Source organism: Microchirus variegatus (genome assembly GCF_963457635.1).
Source record: "Microchirus variegatus genome assembly, chromosome: 23".
Taxonomy (NCBI): Eukaryota; Metazoa; Chordata; class Actinopteri; order Pleuronectiformes; family Soleidae; genus Microchirus; species Microchirus variegatus.
Window position 1 is genome coordinate 5409697 of NC_139824.1, and position 18949 is coordinate 5428645.

The 18949-nt window shown below is 40.8% G+C and overlaps 1 protein-coding gene across 1 annotated transcript in view; it reads left to right on the forward strand.

Moving 5' to 3' along the window:
• sdk1a (sidekick cell adhesion molecule 1a) overlaps positions 1–18949 on the forward strand; it is a gene marked incomplete at both ends in the record, with an annotated part of 322636 nt that overhangs the window by 185049 nt on the left and 118638 nt on the right. Inside the window, one exon of the mRNA XM_083909607.1 lies at positions 16332–16358. Coding sequence (XP_083765733.1) covers positions 16332–16358 — 27 coding nt within the window. The remainder of the gene's footprint in view (positions 1–16331; positions 16359–18949) is intronic.

Sequence of the window (18949 nt, forward strand, 5' to 3'; positions counted from 1 at the left end):
CTCTCTGTCTCCTTGATATCGATCAGTAAATGAAGTTGTCTATAACGTTTACAATACTGTAATAAACCAATCATTATTGCTGCTTGGAATGATTGGCTGGCGCAAACCTCCCAACAAGCCAAGGAGTTATATACTGGAGGTGTCAGCTGAAATCCTCCTCATTCACTGTGAATGGAGCAGTGTTGGGTGGTGCTTTTGAACGAGAATCGATTAGCACAAAGAAAAACTTGTGTATGTGACATGAGTAACTATCCAAAAATAAAAGTACAACTTTATCAATAAAGTGGCTTTAATTTGCGAGCATTCGGATCAATTTCAAAACAAAAGTCCTGGAGTAATGGCAGGAAGAACACAACGGGGGTCGATGATCCAAGTTCACAAACTTCAATAACGTGTGTGTCCACCATTAGCCTCACGCAGAGCGGTACACCGGCGACGCATGTACATCACCATGTGGTCGATCGTGGTCTGGATTGATCGTAGAATGGTGCACGTTCAGTTGTGTTGCCACAGCTGTAACACTCAACCCAGCACTCAGCATGCCAATGGCACGCTCCCTCATGATTTGTGGCATCTGTGGCATATTGACAAGTGACAAAAGTCCACATTTTTGTGTGCCCTTTTATTGACCAGACCATAAGAAGTGTCTGTGTACTGGTCACGCATATTGACCACCACTCTGCCATGCTCCATGACTCTGGTGAGTTGAAATACTCAATCTGAGATTGTAGTCAATAGGAGTGGCCAAGTGACACTGGGCTACTGGGTTTGAGCAAAACAAATCATTCCATAAACAAATGCATCAAGAATCTGAGCAAATGTCATGACATTCTATTTTTGTTCACCATTTGAAGTTTGTGCGTTTATATTTTTGTTGAGTATACATGCCATATCCTGTGTCCTCTGCACAAATCTTGCAGGACTACCCTAATCACACGGAACTTTATTCTGCTGTTTTTATTCATGACTTTTCCCACTGTGGTGTAAAACTAGAAATACTTCCACATGCCACTTTTCAAATGCTTTGCTTTAATGATTGTCCGCTCAAAAAGAACATTTCATTCGTTTGTGTCTCCCATTGTCATGGATGTAGGCCAAGCTGTGCTCACAGCACCCTCTGTTGGACAATAATGCAATTCTAGCCGCGATAATTTGAATTTAAACAGGTTTTTTTAAAGGTAGGGTGGGAGATTATTTTCTGGAGCATTTTTTTTTTACTGTATAGCTTAAAATCCTCCACAACTCGATTGTAACAATTCATTCATTCACAAAAATGAAAAATGTCAGTCAGCTGTTGGAGGGACAGGCCTGTTAAAACACCATCCAATCATATTCAATCATATTGCGGGTCCTGAACACATTAATTTGATCATGTTGCATTAATCAAAGTGCCATCAGCCCCCCTCCCCATATCCACGTACCCCTCTTCGTCCACTAGTCACGCATGCTGTTTTGAGTGGACTGGTAGATTAACTGCTAGATTAATGAAGAAGAACTGGTTTTTAATGTTTGAATTTAAATTATTCCCTACAACATTACTGTAGAGTTGTTGTCGTATTAAATATAAAAGTGTAGACAGTCAGTGTAATTGACGCTTGGTATCAACTTGGTTCCAGGTGACGCCTGTAAATTTCAAGGAGAAAAACCTCCACACGTCTTGGGCCAAATCACCTGCTGTCACTTCATCTTCCACACGTGTGGATACTTGCTTCAAATGAGTTTATAGCTGCTCATTGTTCCTGACACATGCAGCCCAGGAGCATCATCTGTTGTGGACTGAAGAAAGGGTTGTCAAGAACTTTGTTTGAAAATGATTTTGTCCTGTGCAGCAAACAGCAGTGGGGGGATTTCTCCATGTTACATCATTATAATCTGTAACTGAGTTTTGACTGCTTCCAGAACAAAATGTGATATTTGTAAAAGTCATTTTGGATTTTGGGGAATTGTAGAGACTAGTTTTGGACAGTTTCATTTCAATTCAATTCAGTTTTATTTGTGTCGGTGTCAAATCACAACATACATTATCTCAAGGCACTGTACAGAAACCTCTACAATGTTATAGAGGGAAGAGAAATCCAACAATTCACACAATGAGCAAGCTCTCTGCATCATTGGAGAGAAGAACTTCTAACAGGAAGAAATCTCTGACTCAGACGAGTGGCCGTCTGCCTTGTCCTGATAGGGTGAGAGGAATAACGTGGGAGGAGAGAATGTGAAATGCGGATGTGGATGCGAGGTAGAGACAGAAGAAAGCGACCAGGAGCATATATAGATCAGCTGTTTATTGTACTACAATGTCATTTATGCATGTAGCAGCAGAGATTACAAACTTAAACTCACTCTTTCTGATCACTGCAGCAGGTTATGTTATGTTTCATTGAAACCTGAGAGCAGCCGTCAGCATGGTTTGGTTTCGATTTGAGGCCATGTATACAGCACCTAAAACCCCAAAATGGAAAAAAAATAAAGAAATAAAAAGGTATTCAAAAGGTATTCAAATTGGTTCTTTTATTATTGAAAATAATGTTTGGACACAATAGGAAACACCGCATGGGCTTCGGATGATGTGTCATGTGCAGGCTTTCTCACCAAATCATTCCAAATTTCTGCACAGCAGCCCTCATTCTGTGGCCATCTGTGGCTGCTCTGAAATATCACAAAGCTGGCTCTACTCGATCAGCTCGGAGGAAAGCAAGCTCCACTCTTCCTTTCTGAGGCTCATTAACGGAACTGAACCAGTTGTCGGCCGATGTAAGAATGCGATGGATGGATGGTGTGTGCATTCGAGATTTAAAGACGTGACCCTGAATTGAATACACATTTCTGCATATGTTTGTTAAATGTTCGCCGCTTGCTTTAAATGCTGTGAAGAAAGTCTTTTGCAATACTGAACGCAGACCAAGGCTAGTGATGTAGAAAATAGTGATGTAGAAAAACCTCAGTGAAGGTCATTGGTTCCTTCCACTGTTGTGCGAAAACCTTGAAGAATGCGTTCCCACAGTATTTCACTGACATACTTATATCGTATTATGTACATATATTGTATAGACTAGATATTTCACATGAACCTTACAGGTTCAAGGTGTCCCATTGAGGTTAATTTTTAATACACTTTAGTTCTTCTAATGGTCTCTTATGTGTACTCTAAGTCTGCGAAAGCTACAAATGTGAAGCACATACTCGCACGCATGATCTGACAAATGGGCACTAATTCACTGTGGTTTGGATAAAACGGCTCCACTAATGAATCAGTGCTTTGATTAATTCCTGCTACAGCTGGTTACGTGTGGAGTTATCATACTCAATATTTCAGCTGCAAAGGGATGAGGCTTCTCCCCGCTGATCCTCATCTACTTTCTCTATCTGTTACCTTTTGTCTCGCTCAGTCCCTTCTCTCACTCTCTCTCTGTTTAATGAGGCTTCTCTGTGGTTCTATAATTAAAACCCCAGTGTACAGAGAGATGGACTGATGGAGGGACGGGCAGGAAACCCGCTCGCGGACCGTGACGGTATGACGAGCCAAGTTCACGGCTGTGTGTGCATGCGCTACTTGTTCCACCTCGTTATGGATTTAATTACAAGCATGTTTTATAGCATGATGAAACAGATTAAGACGGATGTCCGTGTACACAGCTCTGACAGAGCATTTTCCAGACGAGCGCCCACTCAACCAGTCTTCAAATCTTCCGCCGCTCGTGAACAAAATAGTCAATAGACAAAAATGGAGGCAACAGAAAGGCAAGTGGTGAGAGAGGTGTCCAGTGGGAGAGGAAGGAGACACAAAGTCACAGACAGTGGATGTAACAAGTTTCTAAAAATCAATGAACAAGCAGTGGCTGTGGATGCAAAGAGGTCAGAGAAGTAGAGGGCAGGGCTACAGCGGAAGTCTGAAAGTTTCAGTCCACCAGCTTTTGACGCTTTTCCACTATACAGTTCGGCTCGACTCTACTTGGTTTGGTATTAGGCACGTTGTTTCCCATTACTCTAGTATCTCCTCAACAATCAGGGTTGTGATTTTATACATGACACACAAACTACTGATGAGCAAAGCAGTTGTTTTCGGTGTCCATCATTAGAATCAGTTCATTAGAAAGATTAGTTCAGTACTTCTTGTTTTCAGCAGTGCTGTCGCTAACTACACCAGACTCCTCTGAGATTTTAGAAGTTTCCTTGCTAAAAACGCATGTTTTCAGGATTTTTAACTGATCTACAGTTTGGCATTGTTCAGTTTGATTCTAGTGTCGGCCGACACTCTCTGATCAATCAGTGGTCAGCAGTCTGTTGACGACACTTTTAGTATCGGCTCAGCTCACGTGGTACCTCACCAGAGCAGGTACCAGGTATTATCACTAATGGAAAAGCAAAAACAAAACAAGTAGAGTCGAGCTGAGCCAAGTATCTAGAATTGTAAAGTGGAAAAGTCATTTGTTTCCTGTGTGTATGAACCATTGCTGGATTGTGAGGATTGTAATTGACCACTGCATAATCTCTCTGTTGTTCTTTATGGACACCAGAATTTGCAAATTTCAGTCAATTAAGCGATAGAAATTCATGTTGGCGTTTTGTCAAATCCAGGCCACACGGTTGGTGCAGTGGTTAGCACTTTTGCCTTTGCAGACCTGGGTTTGCTGCCTGGTTGGAACAAGGGCCTTTCTGCATGGAGTTTGTGTGGGTTTTCTCCTCCCAAAGTCCAAAAAACATGCAATATGGGGATTAGGTATCGCCCTATGTCAGCTGAGATTGGCACAGCACCCCCCCGCGACGCTCATGTGGAGGATAAAGTGGTAGAAGTTGGATGGATGGATTTTGTAAAATCCATGAATATGTTTAATCTTGTAAGGTTTAAAAATAAATAGAAGCCTCCTTGCAGCATTAGATAAGACCTTGGTTATATTGGCACAAATGGGCACAGGGAGGTCATATTAAAGTTGTGTTTTAATTAATGTTCACTGGTTTAAAAGGGCTGCTCTGTCTTAAACCGTGTGCATTTGAGTGTTGCAGCAGGAAAAGAACGAAGCTGGAACAATTTCCTTTGTTGATAGCGTTTGTTTAGTTGACAAGTGTCTACAAGAACAAGCAGAAGGGGGAATGGAGGGATGTGTTGCGGAGGATGTATCGGCGGAAATGTGGTTGATGTACTATCGAGACTGACTAATGTACATATCCAGACAAACGCTGTGTAGGGACACCATCTCCGCTCCCATAAGGAGATGAAATGCACGAGCACACACGAAACACACGCGGGATGCTGAATGAGGTGTCAAGTGCAGAGATAAGTAGCATGGTGCTCGTAGTTTTAATGATGTTGCCAGTCACACAGCTGCCACCTCGCTCCACACCCTGCAACCCCAAGTCTGTGTGTGTGTGTGTGTGAGCATTCATATTCTGAATAGGAGTTTAATTCCAGCCAAGGCCTCATGATGCACGCAGTGTTCGTTGAGACGGATATTTTATCGTGCTTTACTTTTAAATTCATCGCTTTGCAAAAATGTAAGACTCCGAACGGAGCAACCCAATGAGATACGCTGTTCTTTTACCACCTTGTTTTTTTATAGGTTTTCATAAACCGTTTACAAGAGGATCCACAATTGTTAGCTAAACATTATTCTGCATGCAGACTCACTCATTCTCTTTGTGTGTCACTGCTTCCTACTGGGCTTGATAGGTTATTGGAACAGCAGGCCAGTCAGCAGATGTTAATTTGAAGCAATAGAGGTGGAGGAGAAAAAGAACAACGGGGAGACTGGAAATGAGGAAGAGAAGAAAGATAAAGGATGAGTAAATAGGAGATTGCCTTAGATGTTAAAGAAGAGGGACGTGAAATGGCAGAGACGTGATGGTAAAGATAGATGAGTGTCACCGATTGCGTCCAAGAGACGAGATGGAAGTTGCGGGGGGCCTATATTGACAGATTCAGATGTTATATGTATGCCGAGAAAAAAAGATGAAATATTCTTTTTGTAACGATCTGTCTGGATTTAAAATTCACGCTGAAAGAGAAGAACTAAGTCATGTCTTAAGCTCCAGCTGGGGTTGTTCATATAATTTACTGTCACTGCAATCTGCTGAATGCCTTGTTGCTTTTGAGTAAACAAGGCAGTACTTCTTGTTTTCTAACATAAAACTGGAAACCTACTTGCCGTACTGAATGAATATGTATGGAAACCAAATTATCACAGAACGGAAAAGGAGGCATTTTGTATTTGCCAAAATGCATCAATAATGTGGATAAAGGTTGGCAACAGTGTTTAAAGAAAACATATTGTACATACCACATGGATTCCATTGCAGATCAGCTCTGAGGTCACCAGAAACCAACGTGCACATATTAATTATCCACCTGCCACCCACTCACACCAATTATTTTTTTTTCAAGTTAGAGACCTGCACTCACTGTTCACAGATCTGCTGCAAAATCAGGAGCCAACTCTTCCTCCACCTCCTCCAGCTCCACCTGTGTCTGCTGCCTTCATCCTCTGTCCTTGGAAAAAGCTTCTTTTCAGGTTTAGCCTCAGTCATTTTGCTTGTTACCCGCAGTCATGTGCAAACAATAACGTCTCTCTGGCTTTCTGTCTCATTCTCACACACACGCATTAGCAGGTCAATAAGCAGGTTGAATGGCAGCTAGGGATTCTAAACGCTGTTAAAAATTTATAGTCAACAATCTCACATTGTTTTTAAGGGTTTTCATGCACGATTAGGTTTTATGCATCATCTCCCCCGCCTGCAACCTACTCATGCAGTCCAATCAGATGCTTAACTACAGGTAAAAACTCCAGCATGCACATCTGTACCACTCAGCATCTTCAAATTGATCTGTAATGGCACTTTTTCACCATGCAGATGTAGCACGTCTCGGCTCGACTTGACGATACTCTACGTGTTTTTTCCATGAGGGATAACTGGTACCTGGTGTTTTTTGTTTGTTTTTTAGTGCCTGCTCTAGCGAGGTTTCCAAGAATCAAACCGAACAAATCAGTTCAGTCACTGAAAAATCCTGAAAACATGCGTTATTCTCCAACATTGAGCAAGAAAATATCCAAAATCTCAGAGGAGTCTGGTTTTTTTAGCGACAGCACTGCCAAAAGCCGGCTGTCATGAGCCAAATCTCAACCCGTTCAGCCATATTACAGTTCACTGACTGTATCAGACGGAGTCTGTGCTCTGGTTATGCAGGAAGTACTGAACTAATCTTTGTATAATGGAAAAACACCATCAATTGAGAACACACAAAATAAGCTCAACCTTAACAACTCTGAGATTTAACACACACTGCAAGAACTGAACTCCAAATGAGTTGAGTTTTGTGTCATGATTATGACATTATGTTGATTTATTGCACAGCTGTCTCTGTGCGTGCGTGTCTGTGCAACTTTAGTTAAGGTGTGCGTCCTCTAATACGTTCATCTTTAGTAATGTTACCGGATTTACCATTTATCATCCCAGATCTGTGGTGATGAAAATACATCTTCATCATCATATTTGTTTGAAATCAATAGAGGGGGTAGATTCATAATAAAGACTGTATAAACAACCTCATACTCTGTATTGAATGAGTCTGACACCCCATTACTTCATTCTTGACCTTGGAAAATAGTCTCAGTGCCATATCAGCTTAACTTTTAATCTAACGTGAACAAGAAGTCCCTGTGTTTTAGTCACTTACACATATTGAGATTTATAGACCTGGTGACGTTTATTATTACATTTTTTTATTTTATTTTTGCATTCTTGCAACTGAAAACACACATTTTCTCACAGTGGATTCACACATCGATACCATTTGTTCATTAGGTTCTACATGAGGAACTCACACCATGGTCTGAAAGACTGTGTGGGTCAGAGCCAGGGAAATAATCAAATCACGATATATTGTGATTTTGTTTTTTAACAATTTTAAATTATATTCTATTTCTCCAAGTTAAACAGTTCCCTGGTGTCCTAATGAACGTGTCTGTGACATGCTTTGTTCATCACAGCAGTTCAATCACCCTGCCAACACAGCCCTGTTCAGAACACTTTGTTTAGTAGTATCTCTTCAGGTCCACTTTAAAAAAAAAAAAAAAAAAAGTAAAACGAAACTTAAGGGACAGGAAATGACATCAGCCACAGAGGCTACTGGGAGCTTACAGCAGTTAGCATTTGGAAAAGTGATAATTTGCAGGCTTGAGCAGGCACATTGCCGTCATATATAACATGTATCCACTGGACAGATAAATCCTCTGAGGCTGGAAGTTTGTGTAGAACTCTGTGCTGCACTGTGGAGCCAAGAATAGAACTTTTCACGGACTTGAGGTTTTCAGATACCGTTGCCCTCGCCAGCACTCTCGCGTGTTTTACGGACAAAGCGGGGCTCTTCGAGACAGCAATTCCAGTAGTTTAGCGCATGTGAGCGCGGAAGTCAACATCGCGTGTTTTATCTCCTGTACTTAGACTGAGGAGGACCAAAAAAACATGAGTGAGTCATCTTTTTTCACACTTTGCCAACTGATAGGGCCTCCAGAGTCCCAAATATAAGGATTTAACAGTTGATTTAGCATAATATTACCCCTTTAACATCCCTTTACTGCCAGAAACAGCTAAAAGTAGCAGCATTGGTATTAGCAGTAAAAAGTATTGGACATTGTGTTGATGAGTTATATTTGCAATTGAGGATTTTAAAACGTCATTCTGCAGTTTCATTTGAAGCATGTTCATTTACATTTGTGCTGTGTCCTGTTTTTAGAGGCGCTGTTCATTTTGGCTCGTCATTTTTATTAAATTTTCTAACAGCACTAGCTCAGTGAACACTGAGGGAGCAAAAATAAAGAAAACACCTTATTTGCAAGTTGGCCTGGTTGTATTTATTTATTTATTTTATTAGCAAGAGCAGCTAAATGTAGCAGAAAAACATTCAGTTTTACATGTTATGTACCACTGACCTATTCAGTTTGGATAAATGTCAGATTGATATGCAACTTGCACTCATTTTGGAAATAAGCATCATGGTTTATTGTCTTAAGAAATGTATAATTCGGTTTAAGTTTAAATCACAAGTATCTGTACTATTGGATTGCAATACAAAGTATTGTGATTCTGTCGAATTATGTCAAAGGCATATGGTTCCGGGCTTGTTAGGTAATGGTTTTCTTTTAGGGTTTAAAGTCAAATGAAGTACTCACTGAGAAAAGAGGAGGTAGATGAGGCAGAGCAGAGCCGAGACGTCGACAGAGAGGAACTGGTAGCAGAGGAAGTCTAAGGAAAAGTGCCAAGCATTGAACAAGTGTGAAATTGGGAAAAGCTTTGAGGCTGAGAGAGATGGAAAGAGAAGAGGAAAGCAGCAGTGTGTAAAAGTTAACGATTGACAGCGGATGCTGAAAACAGGAATAGATCAACGGGATTTTAAATCCCCTCCAAAAAACATTTTCCTTCTTTCTCATTGCTACGTAACTCCCCACCACTTCTTTCCCTCTTGTCTACGTATGCCACACACACACACACATACAACTATTGTCCACAGACAGACAGACAGACAGATGATGTTCATTACACCGCCGTGCTGCCCACAGCCAGGTGGAACAGCTGCAGCAAGATCTAACTGATCTATCACTGTTCTAATGGATCTGTTATAACCAGGCCCAACCAATCAATCTCTGAGTCTCTCAATCAATTAAGCCATTATTTAGGCACAGATCCAGAGTGCTCCTGTCCCGGTGAGTGATCTCTTCACATACGTACACAGATATAAAAACACGGGCACAAGTGAGCTTGTGCAATTGTAAGCGTGAGCTGAACACAGTTTGATAAGCCTTTGTGTGGTGATTAGTATCTTTTTTCAAGAGGCACGACTCAGTGAGATACTTGTTGATATGGAAATAGAAAACATTTGAAGGTGAGATACTGCAGAATGCTTTTGAGTGAATGAGTTCTATTTCCTGTATTTGGTATTGGTATTTAATTATTTGGATAATATGAACCTTTAAATTATATTAGCATTTTTGTTCGGACAAACAATTCATCACTGTTTTTTTTTGCTATTTTTTGTCATCTTCTACAATTATAGCTGTGATATACACATACAGGACATTGATGTACATGATTGTTGTACATGAATTTGTTTCGTTTTTTTTTCTCTACTTTTCTTCTTCCCGTGTAGACTGCACTATGAAAAAGACAAACTCTTCTTGTCATCACGATATAAGTAATCCTTTTTTTTTCAAGTGAAATCCAGTGTACATGAGTATCTAGTCATATTATTTGTTGATCCTGATGTAAATCCTCGCAGTTTAGTTTAAAGTATTGAATTTATACATGCCGTGATAAAAATCGGCGTATCTACTGCCTCTCTGGTCAAACACCCGCTACTGCGTTCACATCATTGGCTATTTTTGTCCATGCTTGCATCACTGATTCACTCTTACGTCATTCTCTTGTCCAATCAGTGCAAGGCTCAATGTCCCAGACTCCTCCCCCCTTTTTGGAAACAAAAAAAAATGACAGGGGTTGTTGCTCTGTTGTCGTTCTGTCTTCAACATCTTGTTAAACAGCTTAAACTCGGTGTCAGATTTCACGACCAGACCACACCCCTAACCACTTTTTCTCCCTCACTCAGGGCTCAGCCCAATTCTTTCAGCATTTTCAAATCAGGCATTGGGATGAGTTACTTACAGATGACAGGGCTTAGTTACACTTTAATACGATATCATCACAATATTGCAAATATGAGTGTTTGTGAAGTCATATTGTGCGACATTTTCACAACAGCTCTAATGACAGTGACCTCTTGGCACCATCTAGTGGACTGGACTGTTAATTGTTAATTTTTTATGCTCATCCATTTGTTCTCAGAAACTTGATAATGTTGCTAAAAGTCACTCAAACTTTATTTTTCCATCCAGAAGTTTACTCTTTTTTTTTTTTTTGATGACCTGTCTCATGTATTTGATAATTAGTCGATACATAATTTACTTTAAAAGTACGGGATATAATTGCACTGCAATGCAGACATAAAATGCATATTAGAGATAGACCATTAGTGTTGTTCAATAGCTGTCAATGTTTTATCTTATTTTTTATTATTAAACAGTTATATTTTACCAGATTGAGGGAAAGGATCTTTTAAATATGAGCCAAAAAAAATCTATTCCCAGCCATCAGCTGCCCTGAAAAATAAAAATTGGCATCGCCCTCAGCCGTAGTAAAACCCATGTTGTTTGACCTCTAATGTGCTTCTTGTGTTCACAGTTATATAAAAATGTTCTGTCATTCACTGTATTGGATCACAGTCCATCAGCCTCACATTTGAGGTCGTTAAAGTGAATCAAATGTTATTTGTCCTATATTTAAATGAGTAAAGCTGTTTCTTAAGATTTGGAAAACGGCAATCCACACTTTTATTAGGTCAAAGCTTGACTTGCTGTGACACCCCAAGGCACGGACATAATCACCCCTGTTTTATTTTAGAATTGATTTTCACATTTAACTTTTTTTTGCTTTTAAAGCAACAATAATGGCCTCGCTCCACTTTATTTGTCTGAGATTTTAATGGTACGTGAAAATGACCAGGTTTGTTTCCGCTCATCAGGTCAGTGATTATTGGCTGTTCCCCAAGATACACACGGTGATGTGACTGTTTCTGTTTCTGTTCAATTCTATCAATGACCTTGGAGTTCTTAAATGTAAACTCAAAACATATTTATTTAGAATGGCTTTAAAAATTCCGTAGCACGGTGACACTTTCCTTCCGTTCTTAATTAAACTTTATTGACTCTTATTTTTTTTGCACTTTAATGTGTATCATATTTTATTTTTCATGTGAAGCACTTTGAGTACCTAGCAGATAATTGTAAAGTGCAATTAATATTTAATTAATGTTCATAGATTACCTTTTTATCAGTCTATAGTCACAGTATTTCAAGGTAAATACATGATGGGGCTTAAAGGAAAATGTTTTCATCTTCAAGGGAAACCTCGACTCAGAAATTACTGAGAAACTTTGGACGAGAATGAAAGAATGAATCAAAGTTTTTACACTCATGGCTGTGTGCACAGCTGCTGCTGAAACTATGAAATCTGTGTAATGGTAATATCTGAATGGTAATAACTTATGGCATGATAGCCCAAGCGAGCACAAGTCAAACAGCAGTGCGCACAGATCTACAATGCAGCAATAGATTTCAAATCCCTAATGTTATTTTGAGAAGTTTATTCTTGTGTTTATTTTGACTCCTTGTGAAACTGTGGCCAGTAAAATAAGAAAATAATGAGCCGCCACTCTGGATAATTAATTGGAAATGTTTGGGTCATAGTAACAGTCACACCGTGAGATTTTGGAATGTTTTCACACACACCAAAGCTCTAAAGGAGTCCATGTAGGTCTGAAAACATGTCAAAATGTCGCCAAGTTCTTCCCCACACTTGTTATTTCTTATGATGGACTGAGTAAACTCATAATATGAGTCCATATTATGAAATTAGTCTTAACTGCTAATCCCAACTAAGAATATACTGTTACTATGGCAATTGTGTGGTATATCACACTACATGAGCTTCTTCAAGGGAGTTTTCCAAACAGGGATCAGTAAATTCATGGGTAAAGTGTTGCTGTTTTTATTCTGCTCTGAACAGTGTGAGTTTGTGAGTCCATGGAAGATGTTACTCTCACTGTCGTGTAGCAACAGGATGGACTGTGTCACAGCTTATGCTGAGCTGGAATACTTGCTTGTTTCCAAAGGAGGCACTTTAAATTCTGTATGCCTTAATTATATCAACCTCTTTTTCTTCTGCTGAGGGACGTTGAGACACAGTTCTGTGGGACAGAGGGAAGCAGAAGGAGGGATATGTAGAGATAAAAAGGAAGACGGGATGACAGTGATGAAGGATAGCCCTGCTGCATTCTGGAAAAACAAGAGAGATGTTCTTTTTCTCTATCTGGTAGTTTAGTTTGACATGATGGACACAGGAGAGAAGACCACATGTGTACAGACATCACAGTCTTTTTTTAAGCCCAGCCTTTGACCTCAATTTTTTCCTCGTCTGAGATGAGACTTTTCTCTCTCACTTTTGGTTTTCTCAAATTTCAGGGTCTGCTTCTAATTTTCTCTGAAACATTCAGGGCTGAGGTCGTAAAGCTCATTTGAATTGTAAATATTAAAACATTATATCCAGAGAACTCAATATCGACACCTCTTTTCCATTTTCATTCATTTTTTTTGCTTCTTTTTAAGGCTGTTTGTCTGTTTTTCTTCTGAGAAATTAAATAGCAGAGGAGGAACGCAGGTATGAGCTAACCTTTTTATTTTAGACGGTGAGCAAAGAGAAGCTGGTGACATTTGGGATTCCATGCCAGGATGATTGGCACCAACTTTTACCTCTATGTGTATGGGAGACTGGGCTCTGCACGCTGGCTATATGTGTGTGTGTGTGTGTGTGTGTGTGTGAGAGAGAGAGAGAGAGCGGATGATTGACATGGTAAATTGGAAAGGTCAACTGGTGCTAGCGTTTGGTACAGACAGGCGGACAGCAGAAAGATGTAATCTTCCCACAGTCTACATTTATGGAGGGAAGGGGAATCTGAGCAATGGCCCATATTTGGCTGCAGTAAAGGGAGGGAGAGTGTTAAAAATGAATTAACATGCACACCGACTCACTGCTGTTTATATGCCATGTGTAAATGATAGCTCTTCTCAGTTCTGCTCCGATTTACAAAGTAAGACAGACCACAGGGTGTAAGGGGGGGAGAAGCATATTGACTACCAAATGTTCTCTTCTAGGTCCATCAGGAATTGCCCTAAGATCTGGGGTCATCTCTCTAGCCAGCTTATTATTTTACTGTGTGTGTGCAGATGTGTCCAGACTCCTTGTGTTTCTCACCCTGAATGTGTCAGGGTTGGAAAATTGAAGTGTTACATTTGTATAACCATTGATATGAATTTCAAATGTGTGCGTGTGGTGTCTTTTAGAGTGAAGAATGGCAACAGAGGGGAAGGGAGAATGAGATTGACAGGGTAAATTGGAATGGTAAGGGTTTCGAGGTTGAAGTCTGGGTTTAAAAACGGCAGAGAATGAAAGGAGGAGAACAGGCTCAGATGTGCTGCTAAAAAAAAAAAGTATCCTTTGGCTTCGGGACATGTGACAGTAGATGCTGTGGGTGGATGGGGAGAACAGAGCAAAGCTGAAGAGGAGAATAGATAATCACCGGGGGTGAAGTGTGCCTGGTTTATGTAGATGGAGGATAAGAAAAGTAAGGGAGGCCTGTGTCTGTGTGTGTGTGTGTGTGTGTGTGAATGTGGGAGGACGGTCACGCAAGGGTCAAGGAAGGTGTGAAGGTACTCCACAGCTGGGGACTGAGGAGGTCAGCACCTGCACAGTTCAGCTGGGAAGTGAAACATGACACACATAGCAATAACAACCTTTCAGGACCGATACAGCGGGTTTTTAGGACTGTTCTGTGCCCAAAAACTGTCACCACACACTCACACAAATACTGTACTTGATTTAGTCCCTGTTGTACTTAAATGCATAAACACACCTAACAGTGGCAACACACACAGAGGACGGCATGACCCGCGTGTTTGTAGGTCCTTCAGGCGCTGAATACACAATGGTGAATTCATGAATACAAATCACACTCAAGGCAAAGGCGCACACAAACTAATATTTTCACATGAGCTCAAACCGTATTTCGAGCGTCACATTAATACCTTGCTATGGAGCGGTGGCCTGATTTTTTTATTTAAACATAGGTGTCAGGGATGAAAGAGAAAACAGTCATTAACCTGTGGTACAGGAGTCATACATGATCTGCTTTGAAATTCAGAGTAAACACAGAGAGGAATCGAGGCAGTTTGTAAAAGAAAACAATATAAAGTTACTGGGTCAAGTCGACGTGGCCAGAAAAACAAACATGCACACCACAGTTTGCCCATTGCCCCCCCCCCCATGTCCCAATTGTTTCTGTGTTCCCATTTGAAATTGAGGAAGACGCGAAAGGACTTGTTATTTGAATAAACACCCAGACCGCTCTGCCCCAGAGAACAAAGCCTGTGTGTTAACTGTTTGTGTGTCTGTTTGTGTGCATTTGCCGACCCTCTTCCACACTTTCCAAAGTAAATAATAAACTTCACTGAACAGTACTAACTCTGCTCCGGTTAAATTGCTGTATATTGTTGTGTTTACAATAGGTCTGGGAACACCTGAACAAATATAGTGTACATGGTTGCAGGTTGGATACTCAGCCATAGTCCACTACAGATTCATCTTTATTTTCTGCATACTGAATACACATCTAAACCTTTTATTATTCCCAAGTCACCTCTTCCAGCTCCTTTAGCTTGTCTCATATTATAATGAACTTCAGGCAAAAACACTGACCTTGTCAGGACCAGTTGTCCTCATAGAGACCAAAACCTGGTTCTAATTAGGGAGAAGCTTATTTTTGATGGTTAAATTTAGGGATAATACTTTGACAAAGCAGTCCATGAGAGTCCTTGAAAAGTGTGTGTGTGTGTGTGTGTGTGTGTGTGTGTGTGTGTGTGTGTGTGTGTGTGTGTGTGTGTGTGTGTGTAGATATGTTGGCCTGAAGCCAATTAGAAGTTTGAAGTTGTTTGTGGACTGTGGGAGGAAACCAGAGAAAACAGGAGGGACACTGAGGTGGATGGAGGAGGAAATGTGGAGGACACATGCACATACCCATGCTTACCTTTGTATACGTAGTAGGACACTCGTCATCATACTGTATTCCCAAGCTTCTTATCCCAATTCAAACCATATCAACTTGGAACCTACCCCCAAAACCTTACCCCACAACTCCTAACCACAACCTGACCTAAACCCAACTCCACCTCTTCGCTAAAACCTCAATAAAATTGAAGTAATTTTTTCCGCCAATAGAATGTTAGTGCCATCGTTTTCTCTTGCTTCCGCTTCAGTTATGACAAATACAAGGAGAAAGTCAGAAGGATGTAGGGGGGAGGGGAGGGCGAAGATTAGGAGAAGTGAAGAGCAAATGATAGAAAAGTTTGCCGGCTGGCAGGTGATGGATGAGTCGCTAACAGCTCATCTTCCTCTGGACTCCACGATAACATGGTGCTCTCTCTCTTTTTTTCCCCCCTTTCATCCATTTGTCTGCCTCTTGATTCATCTCTTCTTCCTGTTTCCCCTCCTGAAAACACCATAATAGAGTCATTTATATTCTTTCTTTTTATGTACACGTGTATTTCATGTATGTGTGTCTGAGGAAATGCTGGAAATCTAAATAATATCTCTTCTATTTCCCTCTTCCCTCCCCCGTCTTCCTATCTCCCTTTGTCACACCACTTCTTTTCATCTCATTGTATCTGACCGATGGACAGTTGGCAAGAAGAACCGCGGGTCCACAGGTAAATAACAGCATTTACATTTAACATTATGTCCCCAAGTCATTCTCTTTCGCGCCTTCTGTCTAAACCGAGACAAATGTTCATGTGACCCCTTGGGTCCCAGTGGGAAGGTCAGATCCAGAGTCTCCTCAGCTAAATGCTTTGCTGAAGGTCACATTATTGTTATTGTAGCATGAATAACCTGCAGATATATTCACCTTTCACCACAAGGTCAGTCTGCTGTAGGCCTTCAGTCGTACAGTAAAGTAATGAGATTTGCAGCAGGTTTTTGTTTGTTTGTTTGCATCTCTGCATGTGTTTATCTTTGGTGGCTGATTAGTTATATTTTGTCTCACTTTTGTCATCACTACCACATTTACCAGCTGATTAAACTTGCCTCTTTAGCACTTTTACTTCAATTCATCAGTAAATATAAATGCCTTATGCCCAAAAACTGAAATCGACGACCGTTCGGGTCAAACTTGTCATGTGTTTCTTTGAAAAAAGGAAACAAAATAAATGTGCCATATAAAGAATGTTATTTTAAAAATTCAAAACACTGCAGAGAGTAGTACTGGCCTGATATTTACACGCAGGGCTGTTTATGAGGCAGCACAACACCGGCTCGGAAGAAAAGTACCTGTATCCGTTCTGGCATCTTGATACTGCTGCGTCTTTATGACACTTACTAAACAGGAACCGCCGGGGACACGGAAGTTATCTGTTGGCCCTTTAAAAAGCCGCGGAACAATTTACCTTTCCTTTAGACACCCCAGGGTGCCACATCACCTCATTCTACACACACACTGCTGATATACAGTGTGAGTTCAGTGGCACTTTTTTTTTTTTTTTTTTTGTTTGGCACACAGTGTCTGGTTCTAAAAAGCTGTCGGAAATAGTGTAGTTACAGTCTTGGTACTTGGACAGCATATATTTAGAAGTGCAAGGGAAGCTTTAATGGTGACAGTTGCCGGGAGCATCATCATAATACCAACCACCACAAATGACAAGCAAGTGCTTAAGTCACGTATTAAGTGTGTATTTAAGTGACTTAAATACACACACACATGTATATATGTGTATGTATATATGAATAAGTAAGTTCACTTACTTACATGTTTACTTTTTCTTCACCGTCGCGCTGGTGAATCATCACCTCATCACCTCATTATGTCATTTTAGGTTTTGTCAAGCGCCCTAATACGACTCTCAAAACTCTTCAAAAAATAAGTGAGCACTCCCAAGAGCTTAAATGTTGCTCTGCCTCTCGATTACTGCTACACGTTTCCTGCATCTTCTTCTTCTTCTCCTCCTTCTCAATCCCTCCATCTCCTCCTTCCGTCATTTGTGTGGCACGATGACAGAGATAGATAGAAGGTTTGGCAGCTGAAGGAAGAGATGCATATTTAAAATCGGGCAACTTGCTCGGTCCTCACACCGATTCCCATTGTCTGTGTCTGTCTCCCCTAGGGGCTTGAATCTGTGTGTGTGTGTGTGTGTGTGTGTGTGTGTGTGTGTGTGTGTGTGTGTGTGTGTGTGTGTGTGTGTGTGTGTGTGTGTGTGTGTGTGTGTGTGTGTGTGTGTGTGTGTGTGTGTGTGTGTGTGTGTGTGTGTGTGTGTGTGTGTGTGTGTGGTGTCTTGACTCATGGTTTTATATTGGCATTCTAAGGCAAGTGTAGTCAGACGATGACACTTAGCTGTCAGCATGAAGCATTAATGAGCTCAGTGACACACACACAAACACTCACCCCTCTCTCACACACACATGCAATGTTCTCCAGAGGGATCAGCCAATAATCACCTCCGCCTTTCCGTTTATTTTGGTATACCTTCCCAAAATACTCCCAAAAATTATATATATATTTTTTTTAAAAACAACAACAACAAAAAAAGCTCTAAATTTTTGAACCTCTCATTTCCAGTGCCCTTTCTTTCCATCAGTTTCTCCTTCATTTGCTTTCCCTCTCAATTCCTTCCTTTCTTTCTCCAACTCTTTCACTCCCTGTTGTGTGTAAGGTCTCAGTGTGAGATGTGTTAGTTGGCTGTGGACCCTGCAGACACATATCTGACAACTCTATTAATACACAGTCAGCCAACACCAGCCTCCTCCAGTGAGAAGCTGTGTGTGTGTGTGTGTGTGTGTGTGTGTCAGTGTGTGTGTGTGCAAATAGAGACGTGTGTGAGTCTTCACCGCCTCAGCTCGTCCCTCTGCTCTCGAGGTCTCTGCAGAGATTTGTCTCAGAGGCTCAAAGCACACAGATTTACAGTCATAGAAAGATCATACAAACACACACTCACACACACACACACTGACACTGTAGGTTGTTTGGAGTGACTGGCACATTTAATAGGAGAACAAGCTGTAATCTGGAGAGAATCCATTCTAAGAGGGATTACTATTCTAATCTGTGGATGGAATAGCTTTTCATCTCTGTCTCTCTCTCTCTGTTAATCCGTCTCAATCTCAATCCTTGTCCCACAGCTATGTATCAATCCCCGTTTTTTTTTTTTTTTTTTTTTTGGTGGGGGGAGGTGGGTTATCATCGTTCCCATACTTGATTTAATTTGGGACTTTTCAGCTTCCATTTGAATGACAGCACATTCACAAAATG